This window comes from Anoplopoma fimbria, chromosome 2 (genome assembly GCF_027596085.1).
Source record: "Anoplopoma fimbria isolate UVic2021 breed Golden Eagle Sablefish chromosome 2, Afim_UVic_2022, whole genome shotgun sequence".
Taxonomy (NCBI): Eukaryota; Metazoa; Chordata; class Actinopteri; order Perciformes; family Anoplopomatidae; genus Anoplopoma; species Anoplopoma fimbria.
The window spans coordinates 28,454,947-28,472,089 of NC_072450.1; the positions used below are offsets into that span (position 1 = coordinate 28,454,947).

At 43.7% G+C, this 17,143-nt stretch overlaps 1 protein-coding gene across 1 annotated transcript in view; it reads right to left on the reverse strand.

Annotated features, from left to right (window-relative positions):
• Positions 1 to 6,396, reverse strand: part of tshz3b (teashirt zinc finger homeobox 3b) — a 36,646-nt gene extending 30,250 nt beyond the window's left edge. Inside the window, exon 1 of the mRNA XM_054613926.1 lies at positions 6,313 to 6,396. Within this exon, the coding sequence (XP_054469901.1) occupies positions 6,313 to 6,352 (40 nt within the window). The 5' untranslated portion in view covers positions 6,353 to 6,396. The remainder of the gene's footprint in view (positions 1 to 6,312) is intronic.
• Positions 6,397 to 17,143: the final 10,747 nt, after the last annotated feature.

Here is a 17,143-nt window from a genome sequence, read left to right on the forward strand (position 1 = left end):
AGCGTCGTTGGGGCAGGAGCCCTAAAAAAAAGGCAGAGGAGGGCCAGAACTAATCACAGTGTCAGTTAGCTGCCTGGGAAAAGACTCACTCTGCACACAGTAGTGCGGGGGAGTCGGATCGAGACTCAAGAGGGTTTGAAACATGGGAGGTTTTAGGCTAGTGAGGGCAGATTAGGGGTTTGGGAGGACCTAAACTGGCCAAGTTAGCTTGTTGACGGTCATAGCTGTGGTTCCAAACCTCTTTAGTCTGTGATCTTAGGCTACGAAGCCATGTTTAACATCTTTCTTGTCCTGAACTGATTAAACTATGAAGTTATTCGCAAAAGACATTCACCAATAAAAGATATATTTAGCTTTGTGCTATATTTTTACCTTCTGGTGACCTCATAGAATAATGTTTTGCGACCCCTTATGGGTGTCTCGACCCCCAGGTTGGGAACCACTGGTAAAGAAGAAACTCTGGTGAAAAAAATAAATAAATATATATGATGAAATATGTTTAAGATCAATTTAACAAACAAAAATATACTTTTGAAGTTAATGGTGATTTGCATTGGCAACTCATTTTTAAACGGTAATGGAAAGTCTGCACCAGTTTCATCTCACTGTTCAGGACGGCCGGTGACAATAATATGATTTTTTTTTACAGCTAGTCTCCTGAATCCGGAAGTCATCCTGTAGTTTGAGCAAGTTAATGTGAATAAACCGAAAAAAAAGAAAACTGTAATCGAAAGTCTGAAACAGAATGACAAGAATTTAAGGGGGTCATTATTTTTTATCTCCAGATGAACAATTCAACATGTCATCCAAACAGAATAAATGATGTAAGGTTTTGTAACCACATACTATGACACTTCATTTAAAAGAAAACTCTCCGGATTTTGTTCTTCCTCAATGTGTTTTGTTACTGAGTGAGGTGGAAGCAGACGGAGAATGAGCACAAAAAGGAACACCACCTTTCAGATTAACGGGCCGGAGACGGAAAAAAACTTTGAAGCGACGTTATTCAAACATCATCCCCATTAGAAATCGGAGTGGACGACTTTCAACTCAAGGACGACAAACCTCCGAATATCATCTTTCAGTGAAGGACTTTTTAGGCGAGAGAGCTTTATAATGTTGAAGAAAAAATGTCTGCCAAAACCATATACCATATAATAAAACTACTTTTACAATTCTATACAACAGCTGTCTAAGATTACATTATAGTTTATAGCTGGATGAAGCAAAGGGCTGCGTGAACGTCGTTGTTTATTAAAATAATTTGTCACCCTCTTAATCAATTATACAATTATCAAGATATTTTAAACAAGGTTAATTAGCTTCATTATGTTGGCGTGTTTCATTATAGGTGGACTAAAGGCTGTGACACAAGGTGCCAGAAAATTATTAACATTTGTCTTTAACAAACAACATCAGCTCTCACATAACGTGTGCCGTAAAACAGCAAAATGCCCTCAACGAGTGTGCGCGTGTGTTGTGCGCGTGTGTTTGCGTGGTGAGTACATGCGAGTTTGCCCGCTCCCTCCTGTGATTGTGTGTCAGTGTGTGTGTGTGTGTGTGTGTGTGTGTGAGTGAGTGAGTATATTTAAATGGGCCACTGCATCTCGACTTAGATCCACCGCGAGTGCAACGTTAACACACATCAAGCATGATTAATCTCTCGCTCTCATCTACAATCAATCACACACGCACGCACAGAGAGGCAGAGAAAATCCCAGAAATCAGCTTCTTTTCCCTCCTCGGCTGCCATCTATCTCCGGTTGGACAGAACCAGATCTGTCTTGGTGTTAATATTTACATAAATCATGCTTAGCCCCTTTGGACACCACGCTGATGATAGGTGTTTCTGAAAAAATCAACGCAGGGGGCTGAAAAATCCTCCCGCTCCGGGAAAGTGTCATTGAGTAGCTAATAATGACCGGTGTCAACGTCATCAATCTGCAGAAGGGGGGGCTTGCAGAAGAACAATACACACACACACACACACACACACACACACACACACACACACACTCACACACACACGGTGCTATGTTAACACCATGCAGCTGCTACTTTCTGCTAAACATCCTTCGTTTAAAAAAAAAAAAAAACCCACACAGAAACAATAGATTTGTAGCATGTGACGATATATAGGATTTTTGGAAATGTAAAAAAGAAAAAACACACAGGTGAAAAAATACACTGGATGCTGAAGCTTCCTGTCCCATAACAATGATCTGTTTGGTCTAAACCGGCTTTGAAGCCCACGGACAAAAAGCCCACCGCTCGCCTGAGCTTTGTCCCTTTTTAAAAATAAATAAATAAACACCCTTTGGTCTAGAAAAAACGACGTAACGCACGTATGCATGAGCCAGCGTGGCTTGCATGGAGCTAACAATCCTCGCTGCTAATTTTAGGAGCGACCTGCGTTGGCTTCCCACCCAAACCGGTGATGCTCAAAACCGCGCCAACGCCTTCCCAAAGCCTTCACCTGTGGTGGGGTTTTTTAAAAGTCGAGGGGGTGGGTGGGGGGGGGGGGGGAAGGGATGGCAAATGAGGACAGTGTAAGATCAAGTTGATTACATCCAACCACGCCGCGGACCCTAATTGGCGAGCGTGACAGTGTGCTGAGCTTGTCATCTCCAATCATTAGGCCCGTCAGAGATCCATCAGACGCTCCGGCTAATTAGGAGAACGCTAATGAAGCTGGCAAAACAACTCCTCTTTTTAGACGGCTGGATGCGCGCCGTCGCCGGGGTTGGAAGTGTATTTCAGTATGTATGAGTATGTGTGTGTGTGTGTGTGTGTGTGTGTGTGAGTGTGGAGGTTTTTTTGGGATGGGAGAGAGAGAGAGAGAGAGAGAGAGAGAAGCGAGTGTGGGATCACACCAAGAAGGATTGGAATAGACGTGTAACTTCTTTTTGCTTGTTCCCTATACATGTTGAAGCGCATCGACACACGCGCTCCGTCCTGCCGATGGCCGATTAAGACCACATGAAAAGCTCCAAATGAGGAGAATCAAAAGGAGGCCCTCAAAACACACTGACCTTTAACCAGATTTACGAGTTTATGTCCTTTTTTAGCAAATTTGATGGTTGAGTGAATCAGCGAAGCCCGGCGTGATCTATCTGCCGGCCTTCACCGCAAAACCCCTCTGGGATTGCTTAATTTTTTGTCTGGGTGCAGGGTATAGAGAGACAGAATCAGTGACATAAAAGAGAAAGAAAACTGGAAAAAAAAAAAAAAACTAAGGTTGGGGTTTGCTCTGCCCCCTCCCGAGTTCCTAATCAAGGCCTATCATTTGCCATCCTCCCATAACTCTTGCCATCACTCCGGCGCAATCAATTTGTCATCACTCTTTGTGTGCCATGCAGTTCTCCTCAACCTTATAACTTGCAGCTGTGAGCGAGGGAGGGAGGAGGGGATGTGGGGAGGAGAAGGAGGAGGAAGAAGAAGAATGAAGGGTAAAAAAACAAAAATAGGAAGCTGCCAATAGTCTAAAGTGAAACTCCTCCTTCGCCCCTCTCGCATTTGTTCTCGTCCGCTCGTCAAAGAAATAAATGCCTCGTTTTTTCTTTTCCTCTGCCGTGTCTCACTCGCCAGCACTCGCTCATTCCGGCTGAATAAAAAGTTGTCTCGCTTTGCATCCATCCATCCATCCATCCGTCTGTCTGTCTGTCTGTCTGTCTGTCTGTCTGTCTGTCTGTCTGTCTGTCTGTCTGTCCACCCATTCCTTTACCCCCACCCATTGTGTCCATTAGGGCTAAAAACATTTTGATCAAGTGAGGCCCTGGGCTGAGAATACATAAGACTCTCTCTCCCTCTCTCCCTCTCTCTCTGTGCGCCAGCCTCTGATTGACCATTAGGGCCATTGATGAATGTGGCTGTCAGAGGGCAGACAATTAAATCAAATATGAAACAAAGTCTCTCTGACGGGCCCTCCTGATGGAGCAAAGCAGTCTTCCGCCTCACGATTAGGCTAATAGTTACATTTTTCATACCACTCTACGTGTGTGTGTGTGTGTGTGTGTGTGTGTGTGTGTGTGTGTGTCTGTGTGTGTGCGGCGAGAAGTATCGCATGCTTGTTTATACGCACTATAAAGCCATTGCAGCATGTCCTCCCAGCATGCACCGCTGCGCATTTCTAATTACGTGCGCATGCCGGTTAGGCCGTGGGCGCCTTTCGGAGACGGCGTTGGCCTAAAGGTATAAAACAAAGTTGCGAAGAAGAGTTTGATAAAGGTAAAAATGGCTTACAGTGAGATGTTAAAGGTCATACATGAATCATTACTAATTCCCTATAAAAAAAGGAATGGTGATTTAGTGTTTCAAGACCAAAGCTACAGTAAAAATTTGGGTTGGAAAATGGCAAAATACGAATTATTGGCGTCGTAAATGATCTGATGAGAACACCGAAACTCTCCCTCCACTTCAATGGGAAACATAAAATAACTGCTGAGAGCGGCTCATTATCCTCGTCAAGTCTGAGGCGAAGGGGGAGGGGCGGGGGTAAGAAATCAAAGCTAATAAAAGTGTGGGGTGAAATAGATACACAAAAAAAAAAAAGAAATGCAATTAAACGACTGCGTTAATGGCGAGAACTTTGTGAGGCCAGACGTGACTTCAGCAGGCCCCTGGCTTTGCTACCGGAGTGAGCGAGGGAGGGAGGGGAGGCGGGAGGGAGGGGTGATTTATTGACACTTATCGGGAATGAACAGATCAAAGGCTCGGGCCAGATGACAGGCGATCAATCAGGCGTCAAATCAAAGATGGCAATTGTCCATTAAAGCTCTCTTCCAGTATGCACTCCCTCCTCCGGGACAGTGAAATAATCTTTAGGCTAGGAGGAAAAAGTCTGTTTTTTTCCAGAAACCCGAGGGGGAGGGGGGGGATCAGAAAAAAGAAATCGGGCCCGGACCCCGATGGAAAAAAATAAACACAAGGATGGTAAACGGCAAAAAGAGAGAGGCTGCAATGTTAAAATCTGAGAGTTGAAAGAAACCACGAAGAACAAGAGCTTTTTATGTCGGAATACAACGGTACAAAGGTCACTAAAGCCCAATGCTGTGAACCAGAAGACGTTCTACATAACTGTGGAGAACGTGACGGTGTAACAGCGTCACCGGATCAGACAGTCCAACACAGGCTACATTAAGGGTTCTAAGTGTTTCGGTGACAGAGAGATGCTGATCACATGAGACAAACGTGGCTAAAAGAATAAACTTCCTTTTTTTAATCCGTCTAATCCGACTCTTGAGATAAATCAGAAGGCATCAGAGGGCCTCGGTGACAATCAGCTGACCCCTACAGGGCTCCACCGAGAACCATCCATACACATCCTCGATTCCAGAGGCTAAATGTACCAAGAGAAAGGAGTGAAGAGAGATAGAGACGCTGTGAATGATGGGAGTTCTCTGAGGTGAAAGGAGAGAGAAATGAAGAATGGAGAAGGAGGAGAATGAAGAAGAGGCTTTTCACACACTGACACTCTTTTTCTCGGAGTTATGCAACCACTACACCCAGGCTGACCTGTGACCTTTTTCAGAGTGCAATAAGATGACAAACGGGTGGAGTTAAAATGTCCAAACACACTCTTTTTTTTTTGTCTTATATAGGTTATTGAAAAATATTGAACAAAAAAAAAGGAACTATTTGCAGTATCAATTAGAGATCAAGTCCCTTTGTGTATCAAAGGTAAAATATACAAAAAAACAAGCCCATCACAGACTTCCAAAGCCTCGGGCGTCTGGTTTAGTCCAACCACAGCAGTTCAAAACCCTCCGAGACGACACAGAACACACTCGCGTTTCAGTGGCTGGAAAACTGCATTTGTTTGACATTTGACTGAAATGATTAAAGATTTATTTTTTTAATCTGTTGATCAATTAATCAACTCGTCCGTTCAGACTATAAAAGGAATGACTTTGTTTACAAACACAAAAAGGAAAAAAATGTGGAGTCTAGAATCTTTGGAATCCCAACAAAAACTGATATTGTGTAAAAAAATATATATATATATATTGCACATAAACTTATTACAACAGGAGGAATTATGACAGGTGATGATAGGACATATCTAGTATGTTAGGGGCAACAAACCAAAAAAAATAAAGTTGAGTTGAGGGCTCTGTACATCCAGAGTGCGAGATGTTTGCCCTCTCCTTGTTAGTTTACAGGAGCCTACACACAAACAGAGGATGCTCCATGAAAAGTAACTGAAGGAGGGAGGAGGTGGGAGAAGGGGGTGAGAGAGAAACGAGAGAGAGAGAGAGAGAGAGAGAGAGAGAGAGAGAGGTAAATTGTATTCAAGCCAAAGCCAGTCCGTACCTGCGGCGCGTCGAGGCGCCTCCTGCTTCCTCCGCGGCATGTCGGCTCCTGGGGGCCCCCGGCGGGGAGCTCTTCTCTGGCCCCGCTTGTCTCGATGCTGCCCGGAGGGATCCGCGGAGCTTTGATACAACCCCCCCCACCCCTGGATGCGCTCTCAGGGCTCCCACATAGATCGGGGTGTGGGTGTGTATGTGTCAGGAGGAGGAGGAGGAGGAGGAGGAGGAGGGTGTGCAGTTTGGTAGTAAAGAAGAAGATGGCAATAAAAAATAAAAATAGAGAGAGTGGTGGAAATGCAGCGTGCCTCCTCCGGCTGGCGGCTCCTCAGCCGGTCGGTCGCTTGCTTTCTGTGTCGCTCTCTCTCTCTCTCTCTCTCTCTCTCTCCCTCTCTCTCTCTCGGATGGTTGGGAGCTGGAACAGAACAGAAGGGGGCTTCTCCGGAGAGGTGGTGGTGGGGGGGGAAGGTTTTTTTTTTTTTTTTTATATATTAAAAAAAAAAAAAAAAAAAAAAAAAAAAAAAAGAAGAGAAGGTTCCTCGTGTCTCCGTGTGATCCCCTCTACTCGGCGTCAGAGGCTGCAACAGGCTCGAAGCTTGAAGGGGGAGGAGGAGGAGGAGGGGGGGGGGGTGAGGGAGGGAGGAGGGAGGGAGGACAAAAAAAACAAAACAAACAAACAAAAAAAAAAACAAAAATGATCGCGTCAGTCAAAAAAAAAAAATTATTACAAAAACACAAGAAAAAAGTCCACAACAACACATTCAAGAGCCGACACACAACCGAAGCCCTGCGCCTTCCTCCCGCGGCTCTACCTCAACGCCGCTGATAGGCGTCACGTAGCTCCCTCTCTCTCTCTCTCTCTCTCTCCCTCTCTCTCTCTCTCTCACCCCTTCTCTCCCTCTCTCACTCTGTCAGTCACTGCCTCGTTCCGTCCCCGTTTATCCCCCCCTCCTCCTCCTCCCCCCCTCCCCATGCTCACGATCGGGCTAATCAGAAGCTCCCCGTGCTTTATTATGCTTTCTTTTCTCTCTCTGTGTGTGTGTGTGTGTGTGTGTGTGTGTGTGTGTGTGTGTGTGTGTGTGTGCGTGAAATGTGCGTCAGTCGTATTGCAGATACATCTAAGGAGACGCTATTTAAGCGGCAGACTATGCGGACGCATTTGGTTTAAGCCCGACAGAAAGGCGCACACGCACACACACACGCACGCACACGCACGCACTGTAAATATAAAACACACTATCATTCACTAGCACGCGGGGGCATCGGCTGACAGCGTGATGTGAAACGGAAACGCATACTTACTTTACGGGCTGATCCTCCGCCCCGCTATCCATGAGGGGTTTTCCGTTTCTTCTTCCTCCTTCTTCTTCTTCTTCTTCTTTTTTTTTATTATTATTATTTTTTTTGTTTGTTTGTCTCCTCCTCCCGGCAAAATCACGCGCAATTCAAAGCCAAGAGGTGGTGGAGACGTGCCGTGCCTGAAGCCATCATCTCATAAACATCCATAGCGGCTCTCCCGAGTCCGGTCGGGCTGTTGTGAGGAGGGGATGAACAGCAAAAACAAGCCAAATGCAAGCTTTTTTCTTTTTTTTTTTTTTTTTTTTTGGTCTGTTAGTTATTCTCAGGAGCAAAGGAGAAAAGAGTAAGAGGAGGAAGAGGAGGAGGAGGAGGAGGAGGAGGAGGTGACGGCCGGGTACTGGTCACCCAACACGCTGCCTGGCTGACGCGCGGCTACGATATTTGGTCCGTGGGTTTGCTGCTTTGAAAAAAAAAAAAAAAAGAATCCGCTGTAGGGGCAAGTCACACAAGTCGGTGTGCGTGCGTGTGCGCGTGCGTGTGTGTGTGTGTGTGTGAGTCGCGCGTCGCTGCAATTGAGCGCGTGCGCAAGTGTGTGCCCGAATCGATGAGATACGCGCTTGATTGGGTCTCCCTTGTTGTAATAATGTACATGAGGAGGAGGAGGAGGAGGAGGAGGAGGAGGAGGCTCAGGCTGCTCCCATGCATGCAGGCTGGCCGGAGCTGCACGGATGATCAGCCGAGCTGGAGCGCCGTTCTGACAAACACTTTGTTTTGGCCGCCGATGGTACTTTTTTTTTTTTTTCCTCTCTTCTTCTTCTTCTTCTTCTTCTTCTTCTTCTTCTTTCTTCTCTTCGCGTGGTCTGGTCTGATAGGAGCTATTTAAATCAGCCACGCGGCGAATCAGACGTGTCTCCCCCCCCTCCTCTGCACGCTCTCCTTCCTGTGACCGGAGAGGCGCAAAAACAAACAAACAAACAAACAAACAAACAACAAAAAAAAAAATCCTTTTTTTTTTTCTCTCTTTTTTTCTTCAAAAAAGGTAAGATCAGAATCCTCCAGATGTAGGGTTATTCAAATATGTTCTGGAGATGCGGGGTTTTTTTCACCTTCCTCACCTTACAGTGAGGAATAAAAAGTTTTTTTTGGGGGGTGGGGGGGATTCAACTGAGTTTGGTGAAGTGGAGCAAAAAAAAAATGATATATATATATAAATATATATATATTCTCTTGTATTTTGTAGGAAAATCCTCGGGGGTGACGGATTCCTGGAGAACGCAGGAGAGCGACGCAGGGTGAGTTGAGCAAATCGTGCTAGTCTGTCTCTCACCTCCCGTCTCACCTCCCGTCTCACCTCCGTCTCCTCTGCGCCAGATGTGCCGCCGCCGCCGCCGGAGAAACGGCTTTTTCTTCCCGTCAGATCTTCCAAAAAGGGGAATCGGACCTCCTCAGGCTCTTTCTCTTTTTCTTTTCTTTCTCTTTCTCTCTCTAAACCGGGTCAGTCCGTCCGTTCCCTCTCTCCCGCTCACCGGGGGGCTCGGTTGAAGGATTCGGGTGATTCGGTGACTCTCCACCGATCCGAGGATGTTTTCGTCCTAAATCTCACCGCGACTGTGTGCGCCGCTCCGACCGCTGCGTGCCGTTAGATCCGCCCAAGCATCTGTCCGTCTTTCCATTGGCGCATCCATCAGTGTCACACACACACACACACACACACACACACACACACACACACACACACACACACACACACACACACACACACACACAGCTGCCGTGCGCACATTCATTGCGATGCTACACCCCCCCTCACCCACCCTTCCATCTTCACGGTGTGCACTCACACATAACGCTCATTCACACACGCACACACACACACACACACACACGACACACACAAGCGACGCGCGCTCGTGGGCGATGGAGAGCTCTCTCTCTCTCTCTCTCTCTCTCTCTCTCTCTCTCTCTCTCTCTCTCTCTCCTCTCAGTCTGATTGACACAGCCCACTTTCTTAAAAGCCCGTCTCTCTCGGGAGCGCGCTTGCGCTTTTGTGCGACATTTTCTTTCCCAAATAGGAGTCCGAGTGGTTTTTTTTTTTTGTTGTTGTTGTTTTGGTGTTTTTTCTTTTGTCTCTCGGTGTGAAAACACTTTATTCTTTCTTTTCTAAATATCTACAAGAACAGAGAAAAAAACAAAAAAAAAAACAATTTGTGTCAAGTGGTCGAATTTTGTAGGCACAGAAATACTTTCCTCGATATGAATCACGAGGCTCAGCTTTCGGTGAGTCACGCTCACACGTAAAACACTGGGAATATAATTATTTTTGTGATACTTCATAATCGAGATGTGTACCTGCTATACACATCATATCCCATAACCTTTGTTCACGTTACTGATGAAGTGAAATTGACGAGGTCGCTTCCATTCATCGCGTATAAATAAGAAAGGTTTCAAAATGTTTATGAATTTAATAAGTCTAAAAAACTTTAAGTTCTACCGAAATATAATTTCGGTAGGCCTACCATGAGTTTTTTATTATTATTATTATTATTATTATTATTATTATTATTATTATTATTATTTGTAAGACATTAGGTTTGTAATAAAAAAAAGCTGGTGTAATTTCACAAATCCTGGCTGAAAGTATTGTAGTCACTAGTGGGGATGTGGGCATACAGACGTGACCCACTATATGCCTACCTTTAGAGAGAGAGAGACAGGGGGGAGGAGGGAGGGGGGGGGGGATAGAAAGGGATCCAATTTATTCGGATGCAAACACGTGAATACTAAAACAAACAAATGACGAATTTATGACGAAATTAATTCTTTCTCGTCTTTAAAGTCATATAATCCAACAATTTAAAGCATGAGATATATATACTCTGATGGACCTGGAGATGTGCATCAGAGTATATCTCTGGGTTTTTGGTAGGACTAATTGTGAATAAAATAAATTAGAAACTTTTTTCCTGATGTACCAGACGTGTTTTATAGGGATTTCATTCAACATGCGCTTTTTTTCGGGAAGGCAACGTTTTGGCTTCTAACTTGGCACGGTTGGTAAACATAAAACGGTGCAGCATGCGGAGTTTTATGCAGTTGTATTTCCTTTTTTTAAACTTTAACGTGTGACATGAAATCACGAAGCAAAACTGCTGTTTAGACTCGTGCACAAGTATGACTCGCAAAAAAAATTGAATTCTATTCAACGTAATGCAAAGGCAGCAACGAGTTTCTGTCGATGTCATATAGTTAATCAGTGTGCGTCACTTACGTGGTTACTTTTTTTTTTCACATCATGCACATCATCATTTCACCAGATAGCACTTTTGTTTTCAGTTATCAGAAAACAAAGCAATAATATTCGTTTAAATGGCACAGCTCATTCTGACTGAATTAAAGTCCGTTTTTCGGACGAGATTATACGTGGAGTGTGTGTGTGTGTGTGTGTGTGTGTGTGTGTGTGTGTGTGTGTGTGTGTGAGAGAGAGAGAGAGAGAGAGAGGGAGAGAGAGAGACTGATCATCCATCTCTACTTCACAATATTATAACATTTTCATAAAACTTTCCAAAACACTTACATGTGGCGAAATTGTGCATTGTGCTTGGATCTCTACAAGAAGCAAAAGCTGAGCTGTGTCACTAAATGTGATTCAGTGTTTATGAGGCAGATACAGCAGAACCCATCCATGGATGAAAACCGCCTGGAACCGTCGGAGTTTGTGGACTAGGAGACCTGCGGGGTGATTCTTGGAGAGGTTAGGCAGCTGACTGTACATCTGAAGACCCTACTGATTCATTCTCTCAAGAAAATACCTAGTTTTAATATTCAGATTATTGCGAAAGAGAACAGAACTTTATGACCGTGGCGCAAAGACGCTTTTTGCGCCACGACGCAGAGGTGCTTTTCCTGTTTTCTTTTAACTTTATTTTTCTTTTTATATCACAACCATTTAATTCGTGTCCTGCTTGCAACCCACAAGAAAAACAAAACAAAAAAAAAAGTAATGCATTACAACAACAAAAATATAAAAAAAAATATTAACAACAATTGAGATATTGTTAATTGTTGTCAGTGGGCCTATTTTATTGAATAAATAAAACCATGTCCTCCTCGCTCATGTTAAACTCGCCTTTGGCAACATTTAAGTTCCACTGATGGTATGAAGAGATTTACTTCTTCCCTCTGAAAACAATGTGAATCATATAGAGAAATAAATCCGCGGTGACATATATGGAGTTCAGTAGAAGTACACAGGACGCGGACTCTAGGAAGGAATAACTGCGACTCATCTATGAGACTCTATTTAAAGGACTCACAAGTGATGAAGTTAATCAAAAACAATTATAACATTGATTCCACGATGAATACGAGAGAGAAAGGCATCTTAAAACGTGCCATCAGTGAGTGTGAGCACACACGCACACTCCGAATGCCATACTCTTCTGTGTGTGTGTGTGTGTGTGTGTGTGTGTGTGTGTGTGTGAGAGAGAGAGAGAGAGAGAGAGAGAGAGAGAGAAACCTGTGTTTTACGCATAATAGTTGTTCCCTCACTGTCCCGGGTGGTGTGTGTGTGTGTGTGTGTGTGTGTGTGTGTGTGTGTGTGTGTGTGTGTGTGTGTGTGTGTGTGTGTGTGTGTGTGTGTGTGTGTGTGTGTGTGTGTCGGGATCTCGCCTTTGCCTTCTGCCACCGCCGTCTTTACGCACGAGTCGGGAGTTTCCAAAAAACCCCTCTCCACGGACGCACGGCACGGCACGGCACGGCACGGCTTTGGTACTCGCGCTGGACCGGGTGAGTCAACGCGATCCGTATTTTTCATTTTAGGTTTTTTTTTTCTTTTTTTTTTAAACTTTCAAATGAGGAGAGGAGAGGACGCAGATGTGCAGTCACACAGATCAGCTGACGCTCAGTGACGTGTGTTTAGGAGATGGTGATATTCCGGTGACCTCCGACACACGATGTATCACGTGGGGATGTATCATGAGTTTCTTTCATACACATTTTTTTATTTTTTTTCCAGAAATATAACCAGCAAATACGGCTTTTTTTAAAGTTCCAATGCTATATTCTATTAGCTGCAGGGACTTTGTCACAGTCCATATAAGGCATATTAGTGAAGCCCCCCTTCCTCAAAACGCAAAAAAAAGATGCGGTGTGGTTCAGTAGAAACAGGGGGGGGGGGGGGGGTTAGAGCACAACTACTGTGATTTATCTCTGAGCCCCACCACTCTACAGCATACGCGACTTATTCGGTTTTTTTCTTTCTTCTTCTTCTTCTTCTACGCTGACCACCGGCTTCACGGCACACTGGTTTCTAGTAGACTGGGTAAAGAGCCAGGAGGGATGGGGGGGATATAGGGGGGAGATGATGGGGGGGCAGTCCGCAGAGCATCTTGGAAAAAAAAAAAAAAGAAAACCGCAGTTTTTCTTTTATATAACAACCATAAACTATCAGAGCCCCTGAATCATTTTTCTTCCGCTCTGGACATGAGACAAACGTGAGACAGTCACTGATATATGATTGCTGATTAAGTAGTGCGAAGGTCACCAAAGTAGCTTGCCCGTACAGTTTCAATGGATGCTCCTTTTGAGTTATGCTCTTGCTAACAAATCAATTTAATATGATAATGCATCTAAAATCTCTATAAATGACGTGAGGAAAAATACATTTTCCAGTTATAGGTCTTTCTCCTTCTGAGTCAAAGGAAATTCTGGCCCAAAAAAGGAGATTGTTAATGAGGAAAACAATAAAAAATATATATATTAAGGAGGGCAGGCTGAGAGGAGAAGTCCACAAGAATCCTTTAAACTCCTTCTTTAGTTCTATAAGATGTTGTTTTTTTCCCCCCCCCCCACAGAAATCTGCTTTTCATCACCCTGTTTTTGGATTTTCTTCCTCTCTCAGCCTAAGGCCGTGCCTGTGGCTGTTTGGCCACAACTCTCCTGCCTTTTCCCACTTCAATTTGAGACGGACCGTTTTATTATGTAGTGTTAAGGTTTCGTCGATATCTCAGTGGCTTTCTCCCCAAAACTGTCCGGTTAAAAAAAAAAAATAAAAAAAAAAAGGACCCATTTGCATGGAGAGAGAGAGAGAAACAGAAAGAAAGAAAGAAAGAAAAAAAAAAAGGAGGCCAGGGTTGAATTCTCCTCAAATAACCTTAAAAGTTACAAAGTCCCACCAAAAACAACACAACGCATTGACAAGCGAGGCTGAAAGAGATTGAGTGGATGCTCTCTTTCTCTCTCTCTGTCTCCCCAGTGGACTCCCCCCCCCCACCCCACCCTCCCATCTCGTTGGGTGTGCTGCGGAGCTGGCAGGGTTGAGAGGGCAAGTGCTGACCAGCCCTCTTTCTTTCTCTGTCTGCTGTTACTAGGTCACCACACACACACACACACACACACACACACACACACACACACACACACACACACACACACACACACCCACACACACACACACACACACACACACACACACGTGCACACACACCTCTCCTTGCGGTCAGTGTTGCCACCAGGGAGAGGGGTAATTTAAGCCCTCCTTGATGTAGCCTATTCATCACTGTCCTGTGGTCCGCGCTTCAAAATTAAAGTCTGATCTACAAAGTTAGAGTGAAATGAGATGAAAAAAAAATGATAAAAATGGCAGAGGTCACCGAGGGCCAGGCCAGTCAAAACACAATGCCACGGCTCAGCTGCGCCGCGATGAGGTGCTTCAGTTATTCTTTTTTTCTCTGTATTGCATGGGTTGTGATATTGTTTTTTTGTTTTTTAAGTGGAAAAAGTCAAATTAGCAGAATGAGATGGGCAGGCTAGTGGGTCAGTGCCAAGACACTTGAGGGCCAGTAGTCCTGACTGATGCCTCATTAGCATAAAGCCTGAATCAGGAGATCTATTGTCAAACTACACCATTAAGACCGCATTTAAATTAGGTATAGTTTTTATGATATTGTAAACTGCTTAACATGGGATTAAAAACTGACAGACAAAATGAACAATGTGATCTCATAAGGAAAAGACGCATTATTTGTCATAATATAGTCATAATAATTAAATCAAAGCATCCGGTTATGTTCACATTATCGTCTTCATTTCAATCAAATCCAGCAAACCATATTGCAAAAAAATTATATTTCAGTAGAAGTGAGGTTTTAGATGATGGAAACAAGGTCAAATTGATCCTGTTAACTCTTGTGTTTTATTTGAAATGGCTTTTCATTGTTTTGGATATGTATTTATTAATTTGTTGCATTTCTTCTTACTAAGTTAGGAGAGCATTATCTATATCGAGCCAGAAGTTTATTTCCCTTCATTCTGGAGGAGGAGGAGGAGGAGGAGGAGGAGGAGGGAGAAATTACAAGATGACCATGCAGATTTTTACTAATATCCAAACACCTGCGGCCGATGATATTGCTCCCCTGGCTTCTGCAACTATCAAGCTAATGAGGCCAAAGGGTCGTCTGGTAGTGTAATTAGAATCGGACGCATTGACGTCCCTAAATCTAATAATGGGAAGTTAAAAAATATATATTTTAAACAAAGACAAAAGGGACTGCTCAAAAGTGTCCTTTTCTTTTATTTAATTTTTACATATTTTACACACACACACACACCGACACAAGTGAGACAGTTAGAATAAGAAGAGGCATTTTTTTTCATTTTACTGTGTCTTTAAGTGAGTAGCACAAACACAGTGTGTTTTTAGTTATACAATAGTCATAAACCGTAAAGTAAATTCACAGGCTTAGAGGGAGAAGGTATTTCTTTGGAAACTGTTTGCGTCTGATGCAAGTCTGATGAGTTACACTGTTTATCAGCGTACAGTGTGACGGCGCGCTGCTGAGTGAGTCACTGCTTCCTCCTCACTGTGTACGTGTGTACGTGTGTGTGTGTGTGTGTGTGTGTGTGTGTTGTGTGACTGTGTGTGCGGAAACCACGCTGACAGCTGCAGCTCATTACAGGCACTATTACTGATGGGGACTGCTGGGGGAAATTCCTTCTTCCACAGAGCAAACCACCCTGTTTACCACACACACACACACACACACACACACACACACACACACACACACACACACACACACACACACACGCACAGGTCTTGCTTATTCATAAACCAGAGCTGCAACATCTGTAACTGAAGCAACAACAACAAAATCAAATAGAAACATTTACTAAACATTTCCTCCTTTGGTGAAAAATGAAGAAAAAGGAAGCTATCTTCTGAAAAAGGAGGTGACACATGATTTCATCCTTCCAGTTGCAGGAGAATGGAAGACATCCCTCACCTGTACATGAAGTGCACTCTTCTACATGTAGTATAAGTAAGTTGTGTGGGTGTGGGTTCACATAAACACACACACACACACACACACACACACACACACACACACACACACACACACACAGCCACAGGGTGAGCAAACTTAAGAGGAGATGAGATCACCGGAGCACTCTAAGCCCTTCTAAATTGGCAAACAGCAGCGTCACACAAACACATACACACATACACACACACACACACACACACACACACACACACTCAGCCACAGAGTATACAGTGTCCAGTGACGTTAATGAGAGGGCTGAAAGCCAGACACACATGTGCTAGAGTCATTAGGGAGGACTTCATAGCTACACTTCAGGCCACTACACTCCATTACTGTACTTCATTGGTTACACTGCTTGAAAATAGTGGTTTCTCAAAGTCAGGTCCAGGGACCACCAGGGCTCCTCGGAGAGCCTCGGGGAGCTCCTTGCTAAATTAAAAAAAAAAAGAACAGTTACCTGTTTTTTCTTTAACTCATTTATTTGAAGCACTATGTTGTGAGAATACCAGGTGCGCTATTTTCACTACTCCATGGCTATATCGAGAAACATTCATAGTTCAGACAAAGCACTGTTTTTTATGGATTAGTTATTTTTCCTTATTGTTATTTGTGGTGCAGTGGCAGTGTTTCTAGTGGTAGTCTTACAAGTAGTTTACATATTAGTTACACTTGTAGGAGGTGAGCTCTTCTATTTGTCTTTTGAATGAGTGGTAAACTGATTACTTTCTATGCAGTAGAATCACGAATGAACAAACTCAAAGGGAGGTTGCAAAAATATGTTACATTTAAACAATTGGGCACTGCACACAGCCTGGTATTAGTACTTTTGCAGAAATGGGCAAAGTTGTATTGGAATGCACATTTTTAGGGTGAAAAGTAAAAATATTGTGCAAATCCAAAGTGTGTGAATACATCCAAAAGCATAGCTCAAGTTTAATTAAAAAAAATGAAATGAAATTCACTTGATCATTTATCACAAAGAAACTAAAAAAATATTACTCAAGGTTGAATCCTAAAGCTGGCATTATCAAATGAAAAGACCAAGACAAAAAATTAGGAATGCTTTTCTACTCCTATTAACTGTGCCTTCTCTATGGTACAGAGGAATAAGCTAATGAAGCTTTGGCTATACAGGCAATACTTATTAAGACCAGGTCATTGTTGGTTTTTAATGGTTTTAATGGGAGAGATTATAATAATAATAATTTAAAA